General features: G+C 40.2%; 2 protein-coding genes across 5 annotated transcripts in view; both read right to left on the reverse strand.

Annotated features, from left to right (window-relative positions):
* ypel2b (yippee-like 2b) overlaps nt 1-3,725 on the reverse strand; it is a 28,893-nt gene extending 25,168 nt beyond the window's left edge. Inside the window, exon 1 of the mRNA XM_085131262.1 lies at nt 3,591-3,725. The gene's annotated coding sequence lies outside the window, so the exon portion shown is untranslated. The remainder of the gene's footprint in view (nt 1-3,590) is intronic.
* Nucleotides 137-22,584, reverse strand: gdpd1 (glycerophosphodiester phosphodiesterase domain containing 1). 4 transcript variants are annotated; one of them, XR_014868794.1, is made up of 12 exons: nt 22,395-22,584; nt 17,901-18,050; nt 16,533-16,575; nt 16,062-16,197; nt 14,424-14,469; nt 14,106-14,227; nt 10,233-10,322; nt 9,775-9,908; nt 8,066-8,125; nt 7,802-7,853; nt 3,591-6,812; nt 137-2,092 (listed from the first exon to the last, which is right to left on the reverse strand). XR_014868794.1 is itself a non-coding variant. In XM_085131256.1 (12 exons), exons 3-12 carry the CDS (start codon nt 18,034-18,036, stop codon nt 6,678-6,680), a joined length of 954 nt encoding a protein of 317 aa, XP_084987382.1. In that variant the 5' UTR covers nt 18,037-18,050; nt 22,200-22,272; nt 22,395-22,584; the 3' UTR covers nt 4,077-6,677. The 4 variants fall into 4 exon arrangements, 3 of the variants coding, with proteins under 3 accessions (XP_084987380.1, XP_084987382.1, XP_084987381.1); XM_085131256.1 differs by lacking the exon at nt 137-2,092 and adding an exon at nt 22,200-22,272 and having other exon boundaries at nt 4,077-6,812; XM_085131254.1 differs by having other exon boundaries at nt 137-6,812.
* Between the last annotated feature and the right edge of the window lie 34 nt (nt 22,585-22,618).

Genomic DNA, 22,618 nt, shown 5'->3' on the forward strand with positions numbered 1-22,618 from the left:
GTGAGATTTAGTTAATTTAATTAGTTAAATAACCAACTTTTTTTCTTCTTTTTTTTTTTTTTTACAATAGACAAAACAAGACATTCACAGGCTAGAGCCCAATCAGTACTTGCCTTTTTTTTGGGGGGGGGGGGGGGGGGGGGGGGGGGAGAGCCCCTGACAACCTCTGGCTGCTAGAGAAAAATATTTATTTTCCAACTGGTATTTCCAACATTGATGGTGCAGGCTCTGCACCAAAACCATCCGTGGGATTAACCTGGTTGCAAGCAGATTGCTACAGTTGCTGACTTGTCTGCAACCACTTGGCAAATAATGTTTGCAAAAGTTGAAGAAGCGTGACACAAACTGGAAACGGACTGTTTGACTTCAAAGCTTCTGAAACGTGTTGGTAGCAGCAGTAAGGTTTTTTTGTCGCACTTTTCAGTCTTATTACGACTCAGCAAGTAGCTGAAGACTGTTTGGAGACAAGCTGTTGTTTTTCATGCTAACTTAGGCGACCACAATCTGCTAGTGAGTCCCTGAGTGAGTCCTGACTGGTTCCGAATTCGCAGTCGTTCCATTGGGTCATGTAACCTTCAAATAGCTACCCCAAGTGCTTAGCAGGCAGGTTGAATGTGTGCTGATTAAACAGACTTCTTTTTTAACTTCTTAAAACAGCATCTCAAACCTATCTGCTGCTATATTTCTATGGCGCAGCTAGCATATGTTGCTAACTTTTGGAACTATTGTGAGGCTCCATGATCCGCCACTAATGTAAAAAAAAAAAGAAAAAAAGATGTCCATTCACAACCAATATCACCTAGCAACTACCAGAACCCACTCACCTGTTAGGAATAACCATTTTCCCCTAGAAATCAGTAGTTTCCCAGGAGTTGCTGACCAGTCTCTAGCCCTGTACGACTGAGGCCTTATGTATTTATATTTAAAAGGTAAAACGATGTGGCCACTGTTTCAAACAAAGCGCTGGTCCTCTACTAACCAGCGACTAGTACTAATTTACTATTTACTAATTCTTTTACCTTTGGCTATAGTTCACATTTAATGTGTGTATGGAAGTAAGAGTATGCTTGAGAAGCTGGATAACCATACATCTGACTCTGTATTTTCATGTACTACACAAACACTTTTCTCATGTATGTTTTATCCAAACTGTGAAGCAATTTGTGCACTTTAAAAATGTGCTAAACAAAAAAAACATATTATTATTAAAGACTAATTAATCGTCTTTAAAAGACCAATTAACTGGAAATTTAATGAGCAGAAGAACTGAAATGATTCTAACCTCTATCAGATGTACGAATTTGATGATTACAGTTTGGTAAAATTATAGAGACACGAGAGGGGTTGTAGAAGGCTTGGTTCGATTTTTTGTTTTTCTTTAATAAGTGAACCACACTGCTGGAAACAAATTAAGCTGATATTGTCCTTTAACAGTGTCAGTGGCAGATGTTTGTGGTTTTGTGCTTACTAAATTAAATCTAGAGTATGATGAAGGCTTTAAAACAGCTAAGATATTTTCTTATGGAGGAATGATGAATAATAAAAACATACAGAATACATACAAAATAACCACACAGTAATACATCAAAGAGTGAAAGCAGGCACAAGCTGGAGAACCAAATTAAACAGATGAAAAAAAAAAAAGACGTAGTGAAGCTGTTCGAGGGGTTGAGAGTGACTGTGTTTGACATTTTCAAACAGCTTCCAAAAACAGAACAACACTCATGCTGGTGGGTGGACATGCTTGTAAGTCATTTTTGCAAAAGCAGCATTGTCTGTGGGATGCTGACGTTCAGAGAAACTGCTGACGCAAAATGTTTGCACTAATAAAACCTCTCTGGCAGGAAAAAAAACCCCAAAACAAATTGCATAAATGATCAGATGACTGGAAGAGCTGATCGCAGCCATCCAGACAGGCTCCGGTGGCGTAGATGTCAGAAAGAAAACCCAAGTTTATCTACTCCTTCATCTGACTCTATGCCTCTCTGATCCGCCACGGGGTCGTTTGAGGTCACCGAGCTGTCCATTCTGGTCATTTCTGGGTGTCATCACAAAAGGCTATGTGCAGCGAGTCTCACCAGCCAAAAGGGCCCTTGTATCCAAACAAAAAAAAAACAACCTTTGTTATGTAACACACTGATGCTGCTGCTGTCTCTGACAGTGATCGTGCAGGAGAAAACCAGAGGGGGGGAGGAAGCGATGCCAGGTGAAAATGACTTGGACAGAGAGTTGAAGGGAAGGGTGAAGAAAAAAGGGAAGAGGTGGTGTTGGATGATTCGCTGCTGCCCACGAGCTGCACCATCACGATTTCTGTATTTTGTGTACTTTCATCTCGCTCTCCATTCACTGTTACACCAAGGCCACGCAGCTTACAGCAGCATGACATCACTGACCACTCCCACCATCTCATTAAACCACATTGATGGAAGTGATGCTCCTGCTTCTCAGACTCTTACACATATGCATGCAACTGCTCTCCTGCCCCTCTTTGGCTTGGTTTCATGTGCTTGATGTGTAGATGTTATTTCTAAAGCTCTTCCTGTAAGTCAAACCTGGCCAATTGCAGGCATAACACTGTGCACAACTTTCGTCCGGGCAGGATCATCTTTCAAGGCCTGCAACTCTGACCCTCCTCTTCGATCCCTGGGTATCGAGCCCCCACATAATCATTAGGGATGTGCGTGCGCGCTCTGCAATGAAAATAGATCGCAAACAGTGGAAAACAAGGCTGTGCCTCGATATGGGGTTCCCGATCTTCATCTCATCCGTATGAACTCTCGCGGACGTTATTTACTAGATTTCTGGGATTAACATGAGGCACCCCCACCTGCAGGTGAGGCTCAGTCATTTGTGTCTCATCACCTGAGGTAACACCTAAGTAAAAATATGAGGGTTTACAGTGTGGGTGTGTGTATGAATCAGGTCACAGGCAGTGGCGCACTTTATCTGGGGCATAACTTCAGCCACCACACAGAGCACAGATGGCGGGGATGCCTCGGCTCAGCAAGACTCTCTCTCTCTCTCTCTCTCTCTCTCTCTCTCTCACACACACACACACACACACACACACACACACACACACACCGCCTTTAAAGCTTTAAAATCCGCAGTGACTTTAGCAGGTGATTGTCGTCAGCATGTGATCACGTGAGCGTACATTACACGATAACCCGCATCGATCACTGCTGACGTGCACCGCTACGACCGGGGGCGCGCGCACGGGGATGATGGCGCAGACGTGCAGCAGTGCCACAACAAAAACAGCATGTGTCCTAATAATAAATAAAATACTACATACTGTAGTAGATACTGTAACCACAGAGAGCAACTCTTCAGCATCCCGTCCGCAAAGCAAACAGGAAGAACAAACCTGCAACAGTTACCTAATGCACGTAAACAACGCAAGACATCATAAACTTATCTTTTAGATTGTCATTTTACAGCACGTGGGTCTGCAGTTAAAAGTTGACTCGGTTAAAGGCGTTGAGCATAAATAGGTCGATGCTTGAAATGGGTTAAGAGAGCAGTGTGAATACAATAAGTAACAAATGCACCGGAGAGGAAAAATAACGCAGACGAAATCATCTTACCTTTGAAAGGAAGAAAATGCGGGTCTCCTCCACGTAGCCTAGAAAATGTGGCACGTCCTCGTTTTTCCTCGTGGCAGTGCCAATCCTAAAACCTCTTTCGCATTCCTTCCCAGGCAAATTTCCTCTCTTCTCTGGCCCTGGCAAGTCCTGCAGAGACGCAATGTTTTGACGCGCAACGATGCCCAGCAGAGTTTAGAAAGCGACAGAGAGCAGTGGAACTTCCAGCCGGAGCGAGAGCATTCACTCCTACCTACTTCCGTGTTCGCAGTAAACCGTTATTCCTTTTACACGGCTTTACCCATTAAAGGGAGCGTAGTCAGTTGCTGATTGATATTAGTGTTACTCCATATCACTTGGAAGTTTAAGAATAGTGTTTCCAGTATACCATAAGGAAACCGTTAAATGTATTTCGAGCTAAAAATTACATGGTACGGTGTCGCGCATGCTCAGTATAGGTGCATTGCTTTTTTTTAAAAAAAAAACAAAAAAAACAACTATTGCGAAATTGATTTTACAGACTGAATTTATAAATGATGGGGATTCTTTAAATATATAGTTTTGTTTATATTTATTGTTATGTGCTTTAACAAAAGCGTTTTATAGGCCGTAACATGGGAAACTAGCCAAAAGGGATGCCGCATTTAGGGGAAAAACCTCCAACAGCATCCTTTCTTTTCTAAACACATTCACGGTTGCTGTAAAACTTAGATGTTCGACTTATTTGCAGTGCAACTAGTAACATCCAAATAGCAAAACTGGTAAACACAAACTCTGAAAAAACGGTAATCATCTTGAGTTGATACTCTTGGTCCCAAATCACACTTGTCCTTAAGGCTTGATGAATAAATGACAGGCTTATCGGCCAATCAGTGAACAGATAAAGCATAGCAACACCGTGTTTATTGGTCAAGAGTAGAAACGATGAACCAATAATCTTTCCGGGTTCTAACTTTTTTTTCCCCTAAATGAATTCTCTAGAAAGCAGTTCAGCTACCTGCAAATATTGTTTAATGAAGCTGCCTCGAGCAGGACAACACAGCAAAGGCATCACCTGTTCTTGTGAAAAAGTAGGAAATTATTATTTCAACATGTTCAGCATCATTAACTTTTCGCGACAGTAAAAACTTCTGACGTCGTTTTATTTTGCAGCGCCACCTCCTGCCAGTTACATAAACTACGACATAACACAACCCTACAAAACGACAAATACCACTTTTATATAATGATGTACATACAGTGTTTATTGATACAGATACAAAAAAAATTGCTCTTTAAATAATCTGTCTCTCGGCAAATCAAATCTAAAGATGAGCCCAAAAAAGTTCAGTTCAACACACACAACAGCTTTAAACATGCAAAATAAAAGTACACTGAGGACAGCACGAGTAGTATAATCAGAAAAATCCCAGTACTTGTAATGTGATTGTTGGATCAAGTCTCTAAAAGAAATCTTCAAGAACATTTGTAAAAACAGTGTATAACATCACACATAAGTGATTTAAAATGCCCCACAACAAACCTAACATTGTTTTGACTGCAAAAATCCCAAACAACATACAGTACATTCAGCCAAAACCACATTCATTCGATTAGGGACCGCCACCGAGCATCATAACATTTCATATATTTGTATATTAAAGCAAGGAACTATGTGTAAACTACTTTTATTAACACATTTGAATTTTAAATGAGTGCAGTAAAGCAATCAGTCTGCATCACTGCCTATACTAGGCAGTAAAATATTTTAAATATACACATATGTCATATAAAGTTCAATGCTGATTGCAATCACACTGACACAGGTAAAAGAAACCAGATAAGGTTTCATATTTTGTGCAAAATTCTTCATAAAACAGGCAATGTATGCCTCTATTATTTTATCTGATCAAAAGGAAACAAAATAATGAGAAAAAAAATTTAGACACTAAACAATAACAGAAACATGAGACACAGCATACAGGACAGTGGTTTTTACAGTGCGGCGCACAGCTGAAATTAATCCGTCTGAATGTCCGGTTAACTGTTCCTCACCTGGTGCATCAAATATTTAATGTAGTGGAGAAATTTTGTTTTGTTTGACTGCATTTTGGGAAAAAATGTTTCACCACTGCTTAGACGTGGCAAATTACATATATATATATATGAAACAAGTCGAAAATAACATGACATCATCGAGCTGCATCTGCTGGTGCTTGCACATTACCCCTAGCATGATGCAGTAATACTGCAAACTGTAACTTGAAAGCATCAAAAAGGATCGAGTTTGCGCAAGTAAACCCTTACAGAAAGTGTCAAGTCAAGGACCATGAATCTATTATGGCATCTGAGACTGATAAAACTTAAAAGCACAATATTTCAGTGGCATTTTTAGCTCTTTGTAAAAAAAAAAAAAGATTCAGTGGTTTCAATTAAGTGTGTGCTCCTAGCAGAAATATCATACTGTTATATGGGTATGTTTGTGCAAGTGAATGCACCATGGATAATTCTAATAATACTAATAATAATAATAATGAGCCTGGATTTTTTTGTGACTAAAAGAAAACATTCAGATTTCATCATTTATGCATCTAAAATATTGTAAAAGCATGCAGTATATTTGTGTTATAATGGCAACAATTCTTATTAACTTTTTCAAAATATACTTCAGTCGTAACTTACCAACTTACTGTGAAGACATCGCATGACTGCACCGCCATCTGATGCAGTCATTGCTGAGAGGATTGTAAACCAAATTACCCAAATACGTCTTCATTTTGGGTCATATCAGAAAATCTGTAAGCCTGAGGCGATATACTGTCTCTGTGAAAGGCCCAATATCAGTCAAGCTCTAATATGATCACACTGTTTAGTATGAGTAATGAAAAACAGGAGTATGTGCTACCACTACATGTACAACACGCGGTTCCTAATACTTGTGCTGGATACAGAGCATGTTGGAGTTCCTACAGACTGTAAAACACAGTGTGAGAGTAGCTGTACTGGAATGGCTGCAGTAAAAGCGGGTGCATGTTGGGGGCTGGTCTGGCAGGTCAGTGGCCCTGAAGGATAATCACTGGTGAGAGGTGGGGTGAGGTAGATTCTGGCAGGTCACTCCGCTTTGGAAAGGCTGTTCCTGTCCATGAAGTCTTTAAGCTTGGTGGGAAAATCTGTCATAACTCCCGTGGCTCCCAAATCAAACGCCCTCTGAAAGTCATCCTCGTCATTCAGCACCCAAATGTACACCTGAAACCACATGAGGGATTTGTACAGTTAATACACACGCCGTCAGAGGCTGTCACACACAGGAATGTTTCTGTACTCTAGTCTATATTTGATCTGGTAGGAACCTTTCCAGTAACTGCTTTTAACCACAGTGTAACTACAACAAACACACAGGCTTAGTTCTGGCATTTTACAAAAGTTTTACACACTGTTAGAGCAAAACAAGGCACACGGAAAGTAGTGACAGTAGTTAGTAGTAGCAGTCTTCAGGAACAGTTCTCCCGGCTTCTTGAAGGACATTCAAAGCTGGCTACCGTTTGCTCTATTCTCTGTCAACATGATCCCACACTGCCATGTTTTACAGATGGCTGTAGACTCTCAGTGTTGTACCTCTTGACCTCCATACATGCACTAGGACTAAACCATGGTTTTTAATGTGGGATTCATGATTCAACTACCATTTTATCTTGCTTTTCAGTTATTAACCTGTGCAGACATACAAGTGTACAGTACTATAAAAGACCATGGGGACGATGCTGTGTGTAGCTTGAAAGCCAGGAAGCACAAAAAACCCTCAGTCAGCATTGTTTGTGGCTGGCTGGTTGTTTGTGACCCTCCCCCCTGGTGACAGTACACAACTACAACATGCAAACCTGTGCGTATGCTCTGATCAAGACCAACGCGCAACCATCCCCTTTACGTCAACCAATCTCGGAAATTGTTCCAGGACTGCAAATAGAAACTTGGCAGAAGATGTGCCATCTGCCTATCGCTACCACAGGCTAAGTTCAACCAGTAAGGCCAGTGAACCATAAGAGACTGAGACCAAAGAAAAGGAAAAACATGCTACAACACCAGGACTTTTGTATCCATGTAATCAGGTAAGGAAATTCCGATGAACCAGCCATCCATTCTAACCTCTAAAACACTTCCATAGCTCCTCATTTACTGGCCAACGGTTCCTCACAGGAACCTGAATCAACTTAATTTTAAAGGAACTGCAGTTTTACCTGAATTCCCCGAGCTGTTAAATGGTCAAAAAGAGCTTTCCTCATCAGCAAACTGCAAGAGAAAAATAAACACTAATCAGCTGAGGTGTGTGACTGTAAATCCTTTGTATGTTAATCATGATCGCACAACTACATCTCAGTAACACAGAGAAATACAAAAAAAAAGCCTAGTGCTGCTGCAGGTTTATCTTTTGTTGAATCTTCTGCAGATTCAACCACAAAAATCAAAGAGATTTTACATTTTTGGAGGAGAGAGCGACTTACGTGTCTGCCAGCCAGGCGATAAATCGCTGACTTCTAGTTAACCTGCTGGGATCCTGCAGTCTGAAAAAATTCACACAGAAAAGTAAAATAATTAAAAATGGTAAAAAAACAAAACAAAAACAAAGGGCACTTGATTGATGCTATAACAGCATGACAACATATTTTTAGGAAATTTCTGAAATCTACCCAAGAAAATTAATAAATCAGTGTTTAAATATGCACAAGAAATCAAGTCAATCTCTTAATAAACACAATTTATGGTTGCAGTCTTAAAGCAAGAACTTAACACTTTAGAAGTGCAAAAAAATTCTGCTAATCCTTAATGAGCGTTGGGCAAGAATAATCTGCTCTTTGACCATGATCCTCATGTTCCACTGACACACATTTCACAAGGCCAAGCTGTGCAAAGGAAACAACAAGTCTGTATATGTTATCCAAAAACTCCAAAAACAAGGCCCAGCTAATGAAGTATGAAACTTCAGCTTTGCACGTCTCTGTCAAAGCTCTACTTCGACTGTTTGATGAGCTGCTGCTGTTTGCTGAAGGACTTTTCTCTGCAAACAGACCTTGTTCCAGGAATTTTTACTCACATAATGATAATCATAAAGGTCAATAAAGAACCTTTAAACTGTTGCAAGTCAGACGGCGACATTTCAGTTTCACCTGCAAACTGAGATCAAACCACAGCACTGACAACTTTCTCCAGCCAATAAACCAGCAGCAGCTAAAACACAATGCTGCCAGATTTTACACTACTAATTATTAGTAGTTTGTGTTGACACTGCAGCATAGATTACTTTAATCATTTATGTTAACTAAACTGTAGGTTAGTTAGGGTATAAAGAAAACCTTAACCCTGCTCTGAATCACTGTTATTTCATGTAGGGCCTGTTTCGTGACTGTATTAGTGAGGGTGGAAGCATGCTGCTGAGCTAACCCTTTCCTGAAAACTGTTTATCAAAGTTCCTGACATGCACCTTTTATTTCTTTAGTACCACATTCCCTGGCCACTTTATTAGGCACACCTTGCTAGTATTTGGTAGGCCTCCCTGTTTCCTTCAGAACTACCTTAATTCTTTATGTCATAGATTCAACAAGGTCATGTAAACGACCCTCAGATAGCATCCCATGACAGCAGCAGATTTGTCGGCTGCACATCCATACTGAGAATTTTCGGTTCCACCACATCTCAAAGATGCTCTGCTGATGACTGTGGAGGCCGTCTGAGAGCAGAAGTTTGAGATAATCTGAGCTTTGCATTATGCTGCTTATACCGTTATACTGTCACATGATTGGCAGCAAATCACTGCATCAGAACAGGTGTACCTAATAAAGTGTCCATAGAGCTTATTACTAGTATTTGGTTACATGCACAACAAAGTGCAAGGGATTTGGATGTGTGACTGTGTGTGAAGGAAACTCAAATACATTTCCATTTGCTCACTGTAGTGGATGCAAATCCACCTCCCTGTGTGCTCACTGCCCTGTCAGAATACCAAACAGCCTCTCAACTGTCATCAGTCCAGAGCGTAGAGAGACTTATTTGAATGTCAGCAGGTCTTCTTGATGATTTCTACATGCATTCAGTTGGTGTAATGTGTTTGGATGATTAGATATTTGTATTAACAAAGTGTTAAATAACAAATAACTTTATTAACAAATTAATAAAGTGGCCTTTGAGATTATTTGTATTGGATTCGCGCACTTACTTGGTGATAATGGAGGGCATGGGGATCTCCAGGAACTGCTCCTTGATTGGAACGAAGGGCAGGAGGCCGGTGTAGAAGAGGCCTAACAGCTGCAACACTCTGGGCAAGCTGAACAACACTGGAATATGAGGGTTCTGCAAAAACAACCAACCAGACCAGACTTACAAGCAGTTCCAAGTCATTTTTATTCACCGAAGAGGATGATGATGGCTTATGACGATAAAAGTGTTTCCTCTAAAACACCCTCAAAGGGTCTGAACATTTTTAGAAACAAGACAAAAAGATGAAGTGATTCCACAAAGCAGTGCATTTAAAATACTGCTATATGGGACAGATTTAGCACTTTTTCTGTAGGCCTGCTGGTAGCAGGTTATTCCTTCTGTAATTTCATAACAACAAATTTTATAAATAGCTACACACATTTCACCAAAGTAATGTGAAGCAGCATATAAACGTACCTCTTTGTAACACTTTCTCACAATCTGGTTGCTGGCGTTGCCCCAGACAGTCAGATGCGCTCGGTCATACTTCACGACCAGCTCGGAGACCTGCAAGGATTGAAAACTCAATGAAACTATGAAACAGAACATTTTCTCTTGCTTTTGCTCTGTCCTGTTGCCAATGTTTAAAACTTAAAATTTGTTTTTTGATGAAAAGACGGCGGCAAAACTCGTAAAGTCTCTAGACGGACACTTGGAGGGCAGAGTCCCAATAACAAGGCCAACGTCCTCTTAAATTAGATCAGTTCAGGATGTGAACAGGTTATTCCTGTCTACATTTTTTCCCCTCTTCATCAGGATTGTACTGTTACTTTATACATGATTGTGGTGACAGACAAATAAAAGGGACTTAAAAACATATCTCAGTCTTGCTTATCTAACCATCGTACTTGAGAAAATGCTTCACTTTCCTTTCCTTTACTAGGCACCATGGGCTTTGTAACTATGGAGGACTTTTTTTTTCTTAAACAGGCTGTTAAGCCGATACATTTTCGGACAAGGGTACATTTCTTTTAGTTGTCATCACAGCATATTTTAAATCAAGATATGATTGAAGCGGCGACTGGGTGTGCATCTTGGAAAAACCTGGAAATTATTCTAATTAATGTCAAAACATGTTTTTATTAATACATAATAGGTGTCAAAACCCATCATTAGTGTACAGGGGAGGCCAAATTTCATCTTTATGGGAGAAAGAGTTCACCGTTTGGAATTATAGCCATTTTTAAACACTGCCTTCTTCAGTAGCCTAAAAGTAAGTGAACAGGTGATGAGATGTCCCTCGTGATTCCACGAGAGACACAAAATCTGCATTTGAGTCCAAGTGCTGAACTTGCAAAAAGTATGAAGAAGGAAAGAACAACTCAGAATCTAAAGCATCTAAAGAATCTGTCAAGGACGGTGGAGGTAGTGTTATGGCTCCCAGTGAAACCGGATCACTGGTGTTTATTGATGATGTGACTGCTGAGAGTAGCAGCATGATGAACTGTAAAATGTACAGGGATGTACTTTTTTCTCAGATTCAGCCTGAGGCTCCAAAACTGATCGGTTAGTGTTTCACAGTACAAAGTGATAATGACGTAAAGCATCCTGTAAAAGCAACCCAAGAGTTTCTCAATGAAAAGAAATTAGATATTCTTTAAAGTCAGTGACCTGATCCCAACTCAAAGGTGCCTGTTTTTCAATAACCAAAGACAAGAGTGACAGAAGACCCACAGACAGGCAGCAACTGAAGGCAGAGGCAGTAAAGGCCTAGCAGAGCATTTTAAGGGACTAAACACAGCATTTGGTGATGTTTATGGGTTCTGGACTCCAGGCAGTCACTGACTGAAGTATTAAAACAATCTAAAATGATGTTAGTTTGTCCAGTTCATTTTGAGCCACTGAAAATCAACTATGTATAAAAATGGCTGCAATTCCTAAAATGTTTTAATGCAAATTTTTCCAAAAAACACAAATTAAAACTGCAGTTTGATCTAAAATCCACTAAAGTGATGCACAGAGGCAAAACTACAAAAATGGTGGCACTGTCCAAAAAGCTATAAGGCTAACTGTACACTGTTTCCTGCACAAGGAAATAACCACAAGCTGCATGTCATCAATAGAGATTGACAGACCACGTGACTTTCGCGCATTGCATGCCGGTAACTCGTGGCAAAACAATCAAAGTACCGCATCAAATGCAAGCATTTGCAGCACCGCAAAACGTTCATTCTCTGGTTCCAATACCTTCTTGCTTTTTCTTTGCCCCCCAAAAAAGTTATGTACAAAACGAAGGACAACAATGCCGGACCGTACAAAGACAGACTTGATGAAAAGGCAAAGAAAAGATACGAGGAAAAAAATCAAAGGAGTGAAAGGGTTAGACCCTTACGAGCACACAGAGGGACAAAAGACGTGCTGCCCAACTTTCACCACGCTCATATTTATAATTATACGGTTCTTGGAGTGAGTGCATACACTCATGAAGTTTAGTAACTTCAGGTCACTGCAACAAGCCCAGGTACAGTTTACCGACGGATGGGTACAGGACCATGAAATGCACCGTGTAGAACGAAAGACCATCTTATGTATCATAAGTTTACCAGTCTCACAAATCGTCTTCATAAATACACATTCGTTAACCGTTTACTAATAGGACCTTTGAGCTCAACGGTAATTAATTAGTAGTGGAAATAATTTTTGGTTCATTACAGAAATGTAGCAGTGACAATAATATTGTATGCTGTAATCGTACTGGGCAATTAGTGATAGCATAGCGCCACAATTTCTGTTCAGCGCCAGACTTGCTTGTAACCTATATCACCAATTATGTTATGAAAAATGACGTATTAACTACTACAAAACACTGACCTTTGTGGAAATGCTTGGAGCAGACTAACCTGTGAGCTGGAGTGTTCTGGGACGTTATATTTGGTCTTTGAATGGCTGCAATCCAGGCCATCCGTCGCCTCTTTTTACTTCAGAAACATGGCTCGAACAATTTCTCTTCAACGACGTAATCCGATAAAAAAAAACGATCTCTTTACCCGTCGGCTTCCCGTGGCTGTCATGCGACCGGCTATTGCAGTTAATAATACAACAGCTTCTTGACAATTTTTTGTTTCTTTTTATCGCTGTGTAACTGATTTCAATTGAAAGCCTGCGTGCGCTAGTACCTCTTGCCACGAGTTCCCAGAATTCTTTGCGGTTTTACCCTCGAATGACGTCACATTTTCAATCTCTATAGAGATTGAAAATGTGACGTCATGAAGCCGATGGGTAAAGAGATCGTTTTTTTTATCGGATTACGTCGCTGAAGAGAAATTATTCAAGCTATGTTTCCGAAGTAAAAAGAGGCGACAGATGGCCTGGATTGCAGCCATTCAAAGACCAAATATAACGTCCCAGAACATCCAGCTCACAGGTTAGTCTGCTCCAAACATTTCCACAAAGGTCAGTGTTTTGTAGTAGTTAATACGTCATTTTTTCTAACATAATTGGTGATATAGGTTACAAGCAAGTCTGGCGCTGAACAGAAATTGTGGCGCTATGCTATCACTAATTGCCCAGTACGATTACAGCATACAATATTATTGTCACTGCTACATTTCTGTGATGCGTACCAGAAATTATTTCCACTACTAATTAATTACCGTTGAGCTCAAAGGTCCTATTAATAAACGGTTAACGAATGTGTATTTATGAAGACGATTTGTGAGACTGGTAAACTTATGATACATACGATGGTCTTTCGTTCTACACGGTGCATTTCATGGTCCTGTACCCATCCGTCGGTAAACTGTACCTGGGCTTGTTGCAGTGACCTGAAGTTACTAAACTTCATGAGTGTATGCACTCACTCCAAGAACCGTATAATTATAAATATGAGCGTGGTGAAAGTTGGGCAGCACGCTAACGTATTTTGTCCACTCTGTGTGCTCGTAAGGGTCTAACCCTTTCACTCCTTTGATTTTTTTCCTCGTATCTTTTCTTTGCCTTTTCATCAAGTCTGTCTTTGTACGGACCGGCATTGTTCTCCTTCGTTTTGTACATAACTTTTTTGGGGGGCAAAGAAAAAGCAAGAAGGTATTGGAACCGGAGAATGAACATTTTGCGGTGCTGCAAATGCTTGCATTTGATGCGGTACTTGGATTGTTTTGCCACGAGTTACCGGCATGCAATGCGCGAAAGTCACGTGGTCTGTCAATCTCTATACAGTAAAGCAAGTTTCAGTCAGGGGTCAGAGAACTGAAAGAATAAAAACAGGATGAGATACACACACAGACAAACACACACACACACACACACACACACACACACACACACACACACACACACACACACACACACCTTCTTGATGAGCATGTCATTGTTAACCTTGATGTCAATGTTAACAGGAGTGTTGGGAAATGCGTCAAACACGTCCCTGAGGAGAGGGATGCGTTTGTCCTCTCCTCCTTCGCAGAAGCACTCTGCACAGACAAGGACAGGTTAAAAACACCATCAGCTTCAGATTAGACGCCGGGTTGTGCGCACTTGTATTTTTAGCGGCAATTTTCTGCCCGTCAGCTGTCAACTGTTATAACCTAAAATGTCGATTTGTGTCACCTATTGAGTGAATACGTTGCTTCGTGGTAATTACACAAGTGAGAGATACGTGATGCTCACCTCGCTGAAAGGTTACACCCAGCCTGCAGAGGTATGGAGGGAGTTCCTGCAAAGAAAGCACGACAGACACAACTTCAGAGCTTCTGGAAACAAAGCAGTCATGCTGAGCAGCCGTCCCCAAACTTAAGACTTCCAAGGTCAGCTGTGAAATCTGAAAATCCTCTGCAGACAAACCTTTAAATCTGACCGTTGCACAAGTCACTAAAATATATGTGTTTTTATTTATGGCAGGAACAACTGTTTCCTGTTCCATCAAAGCAAATGATGACAATAATTTGTTTGAGTATACTGGGTGTTTTTTATTGTCTTTGTAGGGATTTCAGAAATGTTGTTCATGCATATTAACTGAAAGATTTTTTTAAGAACAAGAATTAAAAGACTCAATAAGAATGTTAGTAAATGTTTAAAATAATACTCTGGCCAATAACTGAAGCCCATATTTTAGTGTCTTGTTGTTTTAAATATATATTGATTTCTTTATTACCTATTTTGTGCTGGAGAAACAGAGAAATCTTCTTTATATAAGACAACTTCTTCAATCTTACCTCCACCTTCTTTTTAATTTGTTTAAGCAAAGATTGATGTGATTTATATATACTGTAAAGTAACACACCATATAAACCACTGACACTGGTGTTTTTCATCTTATTTGCCAACAGCCAGCCATCAGTCAGGAAGGCTGGTATCATTGTTTAGATGAGATCAGTTAAGATAAGAAGTACTTTTTTTATTTATTCCATATATGGAAAATACTCTTAGGATCACTGTATCTGGATATTTATGCTAATTTATAAGTTCTACTCCTTCAAGAGTACTAGCCACTAAAGTTCATGAGTCTAACCTTACTGGACAGCTTCCTAACTCACTATCATGATCCCACCAAGGTCTGTGCTTATGTCTACAACAAGGCCAAAGACCATTAAAACCCACTAAGCCTCATCTTCAGTTCCAAAATATAAAATTTAACTTGTAGAGATCTCTGACCCAAGAACCTCTACAAATACACAAAAATACTTCAGTTTAATGTTGTAAGGCTTCTTTGCAAGACAAAAGCAATTTTTTCCCAATAAGCATTAAATGTGTAGACTACCAAATGTTTAAAGAGGAGAGCAGAGCTTAGCCAAAATCCTAAGTTACTCACAAGGAATGTAGCTGGATAAGAGTTTTTTAAAATCATGTGACGTAATCAGATGACTTGTTTTTGACCTGATCAAGGCGCATGATCCATCAAAGCTCATATCATGTCTAAACACAAACCACATTCACAGTTGTGGTCAGACGTTTCAGCCCAATCATGATGAGCATGAGTGTCATGATGATTTGGGGCTTTTAATGATTCCTTTCAACTGTCGTTTTTCCAGGGTGGAATGATCTTTAATGACTTTTAAAAAGAACTGAATACACAAGACTGAATGTATGTAAATTTTGTTTGAATTCTCAATGAATAAATAAATAAATAAAAATTAGTCCACGACACTTCTGTCTGACCGAGCTCTTTGCCATATATGTAAAATTAAAATTCAGTGTTATATTTGTCATTTTTTTTCATGCAAAGAATTAAACATGCACAGCGCTTGATCAATGATGAGAAGAGATTTGAAAGTGGCTTCAGTTTGCTGTCAGACAGCAGAAACTTACAGCGTAGGTCACATCGGAGATGTTGGTGTCGATGCCGCAGGTCCTCTGCAAGTCGCCATCATGTGAAACCACTACCTGTTCATCTTTTGTCAGGTGGCAGTCCAGCTCCAGCATATCTGTGCCGACATCCACAGCGCTGCACGATCCGACACACAGTACGCATATAGACTCAGCCGCAATCTCAAGCACACAAACATTAGCATTGAAATTTGGACCCTAATCATGCAGTATAGCACACAGATTCAATAAATGCATAAAACAGTCCACCTCTTGTCTGATTAACTAATCAAACAAAGGAGAACCACAAGGTTATATTTCACACGAACAGTTACTGTACATATTGCACCAATTTACAGCTTGATTGTGGGTAAAAGAACAACAACATCTCAGATGACACACACACCGTCCACAGTCACAAGTGCAAAACCCAAAGAAAGAGCTGTGTCTTATGACTTTGAAGTTTCTACTCACTGCTTGAAAGCCATCATGGTGTTTTCCAGATTTTCACCTGCCCCTGAAATAGGAAAAATAAAAACTCAGATTTCTTTTTACCTGCTTGGCTGTGAAACACATGTCTTAAAAAGTGCCTTCACTCCATATGTGGGCAAAACAAGTATCTTCTTGGGGGGGGGGGGGTTCTAATTTTTATCTTTAACTCATTTCTGCAACTACTGCCCAGTAACAAATAGATGGTTATAGGACCAAAACCATAGAAGAGAAATGTGACAGTCAAAACCCTGAATAACAAACCTGTTTTTACCCATGAGTAAGTAACTAGCTGTTAGTGCAGACCTTCCCAAAGTGGGGGGCGCAGAGCCATTGCATGGCATGGCATTGGGCGTGGAATGAAAAGAGGGGGGGGGGGGACGAAACGCTTGGGCACTGCTAGCATGGGGCGCCCACAGAAACGCAAAGCAGGAGATGAAGCATTGCTGAATATGTTTCCAAACCAACTTCATTCTAAACCAAAGACTAGAAAATATGGTGAAGCACATCTGCCCTTTGGTTTCACCTGCACAAGTGCCGAGGTAGGTCTCCCCTGCAGAATTGGTTTTCCCTTCGTCAGGAGCAATCGCTGGGCTGTTTAAATCACTGGCAAACAGTATCCCACAGTTGTTTATGTTTTTAAACCCATTTTGCACAGAGAGGCATTTTTTGAAAAATGTATTGATAGCAATGTTGAATATTATTACACATGAAAAAAAAACTACACGTAAAATAATCACACTGTGAGGCCTCTGCCTTTGTAAATGGAGCGACAGTAACTGCGTGTGTAAGCGTGTAAAACCTGCAGATAGTCAGATTAACAGTATTTTCTCCCTATCTGCCATTCTGCAATTCATCTCATGTAAAAAATAACATGCGCACAGCGTGACGTGAAAAAGGCACGTTGCGTGACAAACTCTTAAACGCAAAAAATGTGTTTAAAAAATCTGAGTTTTCGGTGATTCGAAACGCCGTTTACGTGTGGACAAAACAGCTGCGTTTTCAAAAATACCCGTGTAGGTGTGGACGTAGAGTAAAAGAGTTAGTAGTTTATTTTCTTACTACCTCTAATTTATTGCAGATTACTTGTATTTGCTTAATTGTTTACTAAATGTTTGAGGTGTGAAATAAACCACAATGGAGCAAAATATGGGTGTGTGTGGTTGGAGGATGTGTTAGTGCGTGTGTGTGCGCGCAAACATTTTTCTTGTAAAACAAGGGGGGCCCAGCAAAAAAAATTTGGGAACCACTGTGTTAGTGAGACCTAAAAGAAGCAAAGTAAGTTGGGATTAAGTGGCACCTTTTACCTTTTAAGTCAAGGGCTGTTCTTAAGAAAGAAAACTGGTGACCTACCTCCACGGTGAGAAATGTGCTTGCTGACGAAAGTCTCTCGCTTCTTTCGATGTAACAGATTTGGGCATTTTAGCAGCAGGGCAGAGGTGAGCACGTAGCCCGTTACCGTTGACAGGACATACACAGCAGCACACATCTTCTATCAGTCCCCTGCAGAACAAACACCAGACATTTAGCAGTGGCTGCGTCTGTCAGATAAATGTGTGGAGGGGGGTTTTGTTTGTTTTTTTAATGCAGATACATTTTTCCCACTCACCAAACATTTTTAACTAGTTAAAAGAAAATCACAAACACTGAACAAAAACAAACCTATTTTCTTCATATTTTGCAAGGATAACAGGAAATAGGTCAGGTGAATTATTGATACATGAAGAGATTAACACACTTTAACACAGCCTGGATTTTCTTTAGCAAGTTTTCTTATAATTTCCTTAGTAGTCTTCAGGAACAGTTCTCCAGGATATTCAAAGCCTTTCCTCTGATTTTTCAGTTCTTGTTTTTAAGGACACACGGCACACTGTGCCAACATATACCAACTTTTTACTATTTGAGAATCATTTTGCCGGTGCCCATGTCTGCACTTGTCAAACTATGTTATCGTTGGATTCAGCTAAAGAAATGAGGGGAAAAAATGTGTTTTCATACAGGCCGCTGGTAACAAAATACCTAAAGATACTATTTAAAAAAGGTTCTTTGCCAAGTTGTCTGCTTTCTGTAAACACAGCAGTAGTTAATCCCTTGAGTTAGGTTCCTTTTGAATGACTTGAATGACTTGAATGACTAGTAAGTCAGTGTTAAGTACCTGAAGGTTCATGGACTGAACAGAAAATGAGTGAAAAAGCAGCCGATGTCAAACAAAAAACTTTGAAAGACCTTCAGAAAGCCGGGAGAACTATTGCTTAAGACAAATTCTTTAAAAATTACAAGAAAGTATGGCTGCTTGGAAGCACAGTATAATTGGGGTGACTCAGGTCTTTTGAACAGTACTGTATAATCTACATTTTTGTTTATCAAATACTAAGAAAAGGAAAGGCAGGAAAACACAGATCTCAGACAAATAATGTTCAAACTGAACATTTGAACTCTACATGGACCATTGTTGAGTATGTACACAGTCAACCAACAGAAGCCCACTTCAAAAAAAAAAACCCTCTACCATTAAATGCCACTAATATCTCCAGCTGAGCAATTCTTAAAATAAATTCCATAAATGTACAAATGTGAGGTCCTAAAATGCAAGTTTTGTCTTAATAACATGTGAAATCTCAAAACACTGTTCAGCTAAAGCTAGTTAATATTGATTAGGAATTAAAGGAAATCAACTGAAAATATGCCCTCTCACCAAAAAATGTTTGCATCACTTCAATTTTTGAGTTTAAGTTAAAAGAAAGAAAGAAAACAGGAAAACAGTAAACAAGACACAACAAAATTAGACCAAAACATGAACCCAAATACACAAACGAAACAGAGTTACAGCAAGTTACTTACAGCACGCTTCCTTACAAGCTCAAAAAAACAAACCAAAAAACACCCCTGGCCAAGCACGAGCTCCTATTTAAATGACAAAACAACACATGCTGCAGGTCAGGCCCACAAAAAAAAGGCTGGGCGGAGACATCGTCAGCCTACATAGTCAAAGAAAGTCTGTATATTTACATTTTAAAAGTTAAAAACTCTGTAAATAAAACTGGCACAAATAAAACATATATCCAAAAAATTTTCCATTTTCATATATTCAGTTCAATTCAATTTTATATACAGTGGGGCAAAAAAGTATTTAGTCAGCCACCGATTGTGCAAGTTCCCCCACTTAAAATGATGACAGAGGTCAGTAATTTGCACCAGAGGTACACTTCAACTGTGAGAGACAGAATGTGAAAAAAAAATCCATGAATTCACATGGTAGGATTTGTAAAGAATTTATTCGTAAATCAGGGTGGAAAATAAGTATTTGGTCACCTCAAACAAGGAAAATCCCTGGCTCTCACAGACCTGTAACGTCTTCTGTAAGAAGCTTTTCTGTCCCCCACTCGTTACCTGTATGAATGGCACCTGTTTGACCTCATCATCTGTATAAAAGACACCTGTCCACAGCCTCAACCAGTCAGACTCCAAACTCCGCCATGGCCAAGACCAAAGAGCTTTCGAAGGACACCAGGAAAAGAATTGTAGACCTGCACCAGACTGGGAAGAGTGAATCTACAATAGGCAAGCAGCTTGGTGTCAAAAAATCAACTGTGGGAGCAATCATCAGAAAATGGAAGACATACAAGACCACTGATAATCTCCCTCGATCTGGGGCTCCACGCAAGATCTCATCCCGTGGGGTCAAAATGATCATGAGAACGGTGAGCAAAGATCCCAGAACCACACGGGGGGACCTGGTGAATGACCTGCAGAGAGCTGGGACCAAAGTAACAAAGGTCACCATCAGTAACACACTACAACGGCAGGGAATCAAATCCCGCAGTGCCAGACATGTTCCGCTGCTGAAGCCAGTGCATGTCCAGGCCCGTCTGAAGTTTGCCAGAGAGCACATGGATGATACAGCAGAGGATTGGGAGAATGTCATGTGGTCAGATGAAACCAAAGTAGAACTTTTTGGTATAAACTCAACTCGTCGTGTTGGAGGAAGAAGAATACTGAGTTGCATCCCAAGAACACCATACCTACTGTGAAGCATGGGGGTGGAAACATCATGCTATGGGGCTGTTTTTCTGCCAAGGGGACAGGACGACTGATCCGTGTTAAGGACAGAATGAATGGGGCCAAGTATCGTGAGATTTTGAGCCAAAACCTCCTTCCATCAGTGAGAACTTTGAAGATGAAACGAGGCTGGGTCTTCCAACATGACAATGATCCAAAACACACCGCCCGGGCAACAAAGGAGTGGCTCCGTAAGAAGCATTTGAAAGTCCTGGAGTGGCCTAGCCAGTCTCCAGACCTCAACCCCATAGAAAATCTGTGGCGGGAGTTGAAAGTCCGTGTTGCTCGGCGACAGCCCCAAAACATCACTGCTCTTGAGAAGATCTGCATGGAGGAATGGGCCAAAATACCAGCTACTGTGTGTGCAAACCTGGTAAAGACCTATAGTAAACGTTTGACCTCTGTTATTGCCAACAAAGGTTACGTTACAAAGTATTGAGTTGTATTTTTGTTATTGACCAAATACTTATTTTCCACCCTGATTTACGAATAAATTCTTTACAAATCCTACCATGTGAATTCATGGATTTTTTTTTCACATTCTGTCTCTCACAGTTGAAGTGTACCTCTGGTGCAAATTACTGACCTCTGTCATCATTTTAAGTGGGGGAACTTGCACAATCGGTGGCTGACTAAATACTTTTTTGCCCCACTGTATATAGTGCCAAATCAATACAGCAGTTGTCACGAGGTGCTTTATATTATAAGGCAAAGACTCCACAATCAAACAACCGCCTTTGAGCAAGAACATGGCAACAGCGGGAAGGAAAAACTGCCTTTTAATAGGAAGAAACTTCCAGCACAACCAGGCTCAGGGACGAGCAGCCATCTGCTTTGACTGGTGGGTGTGTTGGCAGGAAAACATAACAAAAAACACACATTTACGTGAAATTGACTAATGAAAAGCAGGTAAGACTCTTTACAGTTTTGCAAATTCAAAAGAAGCATTTTCAGTCATGAGCCAGACTTTTCAGGCTGAGAAATCACCCGCTAGAGAAAATGCTGGTTTAAACACTTTGGGCAAACATGACCTATACCCAGCAAAGGCAAAGTTGAACTGACTGAGGTGCTGGTGTATTGAGCCATTCCTATGTTGCTCTGATAATCTTACTCCAAAAGTGCAAGTCCACATTTTACATGAATAAAGGTACCTTCATGCCTTTTACATTTCCAGCACAGAATACATCTTCTATTAAACCTATTTTATAAAGGCGAATAGATATAAAGAAGTAGCAATGAAGTACCTTATACTGTCAAATGTGTTACAAATTTACTATTACATGGTACTCTACCCCAAAAACTGAAATACTTTATAATTTCAGTTGAGAAAAGCAGTGCAAGTGAATAACTGATCCAAGGACAAAAGAATTAACATCTAAGAAATGATGAAGGATTCAGCACATATCAAAAGCGTTTCTTAAATAAAAAGACAAAATATAGCGATGTGATGGATATGCTGGGAGCCCACCCACAGAAAATGGGAATTAAAACTGCCTTCACATATTTTTATCAGAAAAATCTAGCTCCAAAAGATAAGAGATCTACCAGAACAGCAGCTCCACATATAAAAGAGAAAGAGAAATGCTTGTTTACTTTTTGTTGCAACCTCTAATTTCTCGTTCAAGTCAAAGTTGACGCTGCTGTCATATTTTCAACATTGGAAAACCTGTTAAAGTAACAGATAACAACAATGACATCCATTATCTCTAAAACCAGCTTACTACACACCAGCTAAACTGTGCTAACGTTAGCTGTGAAACGGTCGAGCTAACAACATGACCCTCTTACCTTTGTCATCAAATTGTTCGGACTGTTGTTCTTAGTTGTGTTAAATAAGTTAGCGACGTCCACGTGTGTGTGAAGCGAGTTCGATAAAGTGACGAACTAGCGTCTCGTCGGCAGTCTCACTGAGCTTGGAAAAAAACAAAACACCACCACTAGCCGGCCACTTTGTCGTGCCCATGCGCACTTTGCTACTTCTGGCTCGGGGACTATTTTCACTTCCTCTCGGA

Source organism: Neolamprologus multifasciatus, chromosome 14, assembly GCF_963576455.1.
Source record: "Neolamprologus multifasciatus chromosome 14, fNeoMul1.2, whole genome shotgun sequence".
Classification (NCBI taxonomy): Eukaryota; Metazoa; Chordata; class Actinopteri; order Cichliformes; family Cichlidae; genus Neolamprologus; species Neolamprologus multifasciatus.

Bases quoted from the DNA above. Each gene is read 5' to 3' on its own strand.
- gdpd1 (XM_085131254.1), bottom strand. From the start codon at position 18,036: ATGTGTGCTGCTGTGTATGTCCTGTCAACGGTAACGGGCTACGTGCTC. The intron at 14,470-16,061 runs GTAAGTTTCTGC...CTTTCTTTGCAG, and splicing joins TCTCCGATGTGACCTACGCT to GAACTCCCTCCATACCTCTG. The intron at 9,909-10,232 runs GTACGTTTATAT...TTGTTTTTGCAG, and splicing joins TGAGAAAGTGTTACAAAGAG to AACCCTCATATTCCAGTGTT.